Below are 4841 nucleotides of genomic sequence, written 5' to 3'. Positions count from 1 at the left end.
GGGGGGGGACTTGGGGTGGGCTGGACCGTCGGCGTCAGCAGCCATGCCACCAACCATGAAATGCTGCGAGGAAGCTGAAGGGGAGGAGGAGAGGAGATGAAGGAGAAGAGAAGAAGCAATTATTGCTATGAGTCTCATTCTGTCCATTTATGAATCCAGCCGTGTTTAATGCGGATGCTGGAGGTCAAGGCCGGTTTCTGAGGTGGACTCGGTGCCAAGAGCTGCGCGTGACGTCAGGGCTGGAGCGTGATAGAAGAGCGTTTCACCTGTTTTATTTGAAAGGTTGTTTGTTTAGTTTTTTGGGAATCAGTGAGGCTGCCTTCACATCAATAGTAATAATAAAAACACGTGTTCCCACAGTTTTAGGCTTCATATTATGTTAATTTATGAATCACTGGTTTAGCACCACAATACATTAAAGATGTGTTGTTGTACTATCTGCCCTAGATCCTCCTCACAGCATGATGCTGGCACCACCGTGTTCCTCAACAAAGGAGCATAGTGAGTTTTTATTATTTTTTATTCTATGGTATCAAAGAAAAACCCCAGTGCTACTTTTTCACCATAAAAAGAGTTCAGCACGAGAGCCAGAGAGTTCATAAACGTTTTTCTTTCAACAATGACCTTCATCCTCTTTCCTGTCTGCAGTGTCTGTTGTTCTTCATGTTCGCTTATGATTTGTAAGACGACTCTTATGCTGTTTGTAGAAGAAGCTGGATTAAGTTACACACAGGTAGACTAATGAGGGGGACTTGTCAAGGGACTTTATTTAGGGGTATCATATTTAGGTATTAGGACCATTGCTTTTCTTTGTAAAGGAAAAAAAAAACACTTGTGTCTCACAGTTGCGCTCCACTTTGTGTTGGTTTTTCGCATCCAGTCCCATCAAAAGACTGTCGTTGCAATCTGGAAAGGTTAACGGAGCAGGACGGTTTGTGCTGTGTTTTCATCTGAAGGAGAGTTTCCACGTTCTAACAGGAGATGGCCGCTGTGTTTCTTCTGTGTTAAATACAAACATTTCATTAAGTTAAGGAAACCAATAAAGAACAAGGTGTTTGATTCTGCCAGAGCATCAAGACTTCGTTCTGATTTCCTAACAGCTTATCTGGGTCTTGTGTCCAAAACTTTTTTGCTCTCTAGCCAAAAAACAAAACAAAAAAGTATTCAAAGTGTTCTGGGGCCATATTTGTTTCTATCCAATTAAAAATGCAAAGTAATTTTGCCATGAATTCCCCCTTTCTCACCCTTCCGGTGATAAATCAAGCGTGCAGCGTTTTAATGAAATGACGCAGACGAGGTTTGCTGTGGGTCTGAGAAAGTGTGATATTTTGCTTCACAAAAGAAAGTTGTAATCTTTTCAAACATTTTTGTGTTAAATTATTTCTATTCTTCTGGTCCAGAAAACGATTTTAGCTTGGTTTATTCCCAGTAACAAAAGCAGGAGCTTACTTTTGGAAACCGCTGTTTTATTTGGCCACGTGTGATAAATGGGCGTGGCAGAGACTTTGAGTAAAAAGTTCACTGGATGTTTTTTTTTTCTCGACTTACGGTGATTTTAAAGTGTAAGGAAAAAAAAAAAAAAAAAAAAAAACATGACCATTAGAAAGTTACTTTTTTAAACATTCTCATTGGGAAATATTTTACCTGTACAGATTTATTGATCACATATGATGGACAGTCAAAAATAGATGGAGATGATTTCAGCTAAATCCTTCAGAAAAGAAACATTCAATCATTAAACAGTTTTTTTGTTTTCAACTGGAAGACTTTAACATACGAAATAACTCTCATACAAAACATTTTAGCATAATAAGTGAGATTTTTTACATACATATGTTTAAACTTTAATCTTAAGCTTTTAAAATATAAAAGTAAATGTCTTCAGGTTGTTCGCAGCTCCAGTAGCTAGCTAAAGCGTTCTTTGCTAGCATTTTTTTTTTTTCACATTTTGTCATTTTACAACCACACATTTATGCTAACCCTAAACCCTAAACACATACTGATTAGTATGCAGGTCTAAACATAAAAGACCAGGAGTAAACATATCTGAATATTACTGATGTGCTGTAATGACGTGACGTATAAAAACGCAGGGGTGCTTTGCATTTCATTTCGCGGCGTCGCATTCAAAGGGAACTGTGGAGAATTATCCGTTCTCCATGCTGAGTTGTTGATGTGTGAGGCTAAAGAAGAGTCAGTGAGTTGAATTCATGAATTCCATTTATTAATACCAAAATACAGCCGGTCCATTATGACCTGCTACCTTTAAGAGCCAACAGTCAAAATGGCCCCCAGAAGAGGTTGTGATCTCCTTTGTTTAGCCTCTAAGTTACGCCCCAAAGAGGGCGTTACCTAGCTCCTAGCATCCTGTGATCTTAGCTTTGAGGGCTATTCCTAACATGTCATTTCTTTTAGCTTTAGCTTAGCAACTAGCTAGCAGAGATAGAAAGAAAACAGAATTATTTCTTCTCAACAGAACCCGACAGACGTGCGACGGAAGTTGTAGCAAAAGGCGGTTCTGCTGAGTTGCCAGTAAGGGGATTCAGTGCAAAAGCAGAAATAGAGAAAAACCACAACACAAAAGTGTCCATCACTGTTATTCTTCTTTTTACAGCTACTGGTGTTATTGTTTTTTCCTCACATTGAATCCAGTCATTTAATGCACCTTTCCATAGCACAACAGTGTTTGAAACGCCGCTGCGCTGCCCTTCTGTTTGACAGCTGGATAGATGTGCAGATGGATGGACGCATTTCTGCTTCATCCATGGATGAAATGAATGTTGGAATAACAGCAGCACAGATCCATCCACATGGCTGTATTCCAACATTTGTTGGCTTCCTTAGATGATTTTTTCCCCCTCCCCCAAAATATTCTAATTTTGAAGTTAGGAGGTTTCCTTCAGATGACTTTTCCAGACCTTTGACAGATGGGGAGGAAATGTTTTGCTATAGATTTGGTCTTATTTTATTTGCCAAAACCAATGCAAAGAAAAAGTTAAACTTATTCTTAAGTGGTGAAAAATGTTCTTTAGAAAGTGCTGAATGAGACTTTGGTTCATAAGAGTAGAGCAAGATTTTTTTTTGTTTGTAGGAAAACTAGAAATTCAAAAAGTCTTTCCTTTAACAAAAGTTTCACAAATTGCAAACTGATTTAGACTGTCCAATCAGGTGAAGAATACAGTTTTATTACTTTCTATGTTGAGGAATTTGTCCCTGTCTAGTTTTACTCACTTTAAGCCATTTCTTAAAAACAAAAACACTGACACTATCTCTTTTATTGTCTTTCATAAATAGAGTAGAGGTTTCCTGTATATTAAAGTGTTGTAAATAATATTCAAAATAACATTTTCTGGTTCAAGTTTATTCCGTATCAATATATTCTTTTTCTATCCTGGTAGCCGAGCAGATAATCGGTTTCACAACAAACGCAGTGAAATCCTCTCTGCTTTGCCCCAATAGGAAAGTTTTGAAGCAAATGCTGCTGGTGGTAACACTTCTAGATAAATCAGTTGATACTGACTGACCACATGTTTTTTACATATTATGTTGTACGTAAAATGATAAAGTCTGGTAGATATTCCTGACAAACCTTGTTAAGCAGTTCCAGACCGACGGGAGGAAAAATTGCCGACTGATTCTGACCGGCGGCGCTCGCCAAGAAGCGCAGATTCCCCAGCAGACTCGCAGGGTAAAGTTCAAGTTCAAGCCGAGTTCTTAATAAAAACTTCAAATGTGAACTGTTGACTTATCGTTCGCTGGGATGGGAAAACAGTTTCGCTGACCGTGTCATACTGAAAACCAAATCTCTGAAAACTCACTGAAACCAAACTGGAGAAAAAACATGTATCTCCAGTAACAGGCCCACTGTCACGGCAACAACATGTGCTTTGCCCAGCGGCTTGACGGGAGCAGACAGAAAGAAGTTTATTGATTTAGTTTTTATTTATTTATTTGTTTTTATTAGAGTTCAGAGCCAGTGATAAAGTGAGAAGTACCAGACGCTCTTTCCCATTTTATCCTTAAGCAACATCATTTTTCCACCAAGGTCAATAATTCACATATGAGCACTTTACTAAATTGGATACATAAATGAAATCAGTTTAATAACTCATAGCTACTATTCGTAGGGAAATAAGGAAAAAGGACATTTTAATCTTCTACAATGCAAAATGTACTTGAAGAATTTTGAACTGAGTTACAGCAACATTTAATTTGAATTTGATATCAAATAAAGTATTTGAATTTGGTTTAAATTGAATGTAGCCTGTCATACCGTTGCCGCATTTTCTTACATGTTTCAATGTCAAAGTTTAGAGTCTTTGAGTAAATTCTGTAGTTACTCTAATTCAATAGATAAAAAAAAAACATACAGAAAACCATTCAACCCCATGTCATCTAAATGTAAAAACAGCCTTCTGAAGTTCAAACTAAACATCAAGAGAGGGGATTTAAACGACTTTAATCGTGGAATAATCGTTGTGGTCTGAATATTGGAAAATGTTACTTCTGTTCAGACTTCAGTTGTGAAAAATTAAAGTCGCTAGAAGCGTTTTCATTACAAATGTGCACAAAACTTTGTCAATATTCAACTAATTTAAAAAACAGACAATTGTGCAATTGCGTTGTTTCTATTAAATAAGAAACATAATTAAAAATCACAGGTGAAAACGTTTGTTTAAGCGATAAGTCTGTAAAAACATCTCCGTTATTGTGTCGGTGTGTACCTGTGGGGGTCTTTTATAAACTATCATTCATAGCTCTGTCTCTTTTTGCAACCCGTACACGGCTCACACTCCCAAATAACTAAAATGGAGCCATTCAGTGTTGATCTATGACGTATA

At 37.5% G+C, this 4841-nt stretch overlaps 1 protein-coding gene across 2 annotated transcripts in view; it reads left to right on the top strand.

Moving 5' to 3' along the window:
- Positions 1 to 50: 50 nt before the first annotated feature.
- LOC103478276 (myelin basic protein) overlaps positions 51 to 4841 on the top strand; it is a 98500-nt gene continuing 93709 nt past the window's right edge. Inside the window, exon 1 of one of the 2 annotated variants that reach the window (XM_017309439.1) lies at positions 51 to 501. In XM_017309439.1, coding sequence (XP_017164928.1) covers positions 422 to 501 — 80 coding nt within the window. In that variant the 5' untranslated portion in view covers positions 51 to 421. The remainder of the gene's footprint in view (positions 502 to 4841) is intronic. The other variant, XM_017309441.1, reaches the window with a different exon arrangement.

The sequence above is a fragment of the Poecilia reticulata genome, linkage group LG16 (genome assembly GCF_000633615.1).
Source record: "Poecilia reticulata strain Guanapo linkage group LG16, Guppy_female_1.0+MT, whole genome shotgun sequence".
NCBI lineage: Eukaryota > Metazoa > Chordata > Actinopteri > Cyprinodontiformes > Poeciliidae > Poecilia > Poecilia reticulata.
Note: the sequence above shows the minus strand (reverse complement) of the source record. Positions and strands in the feature narration are given on the sequence as shown.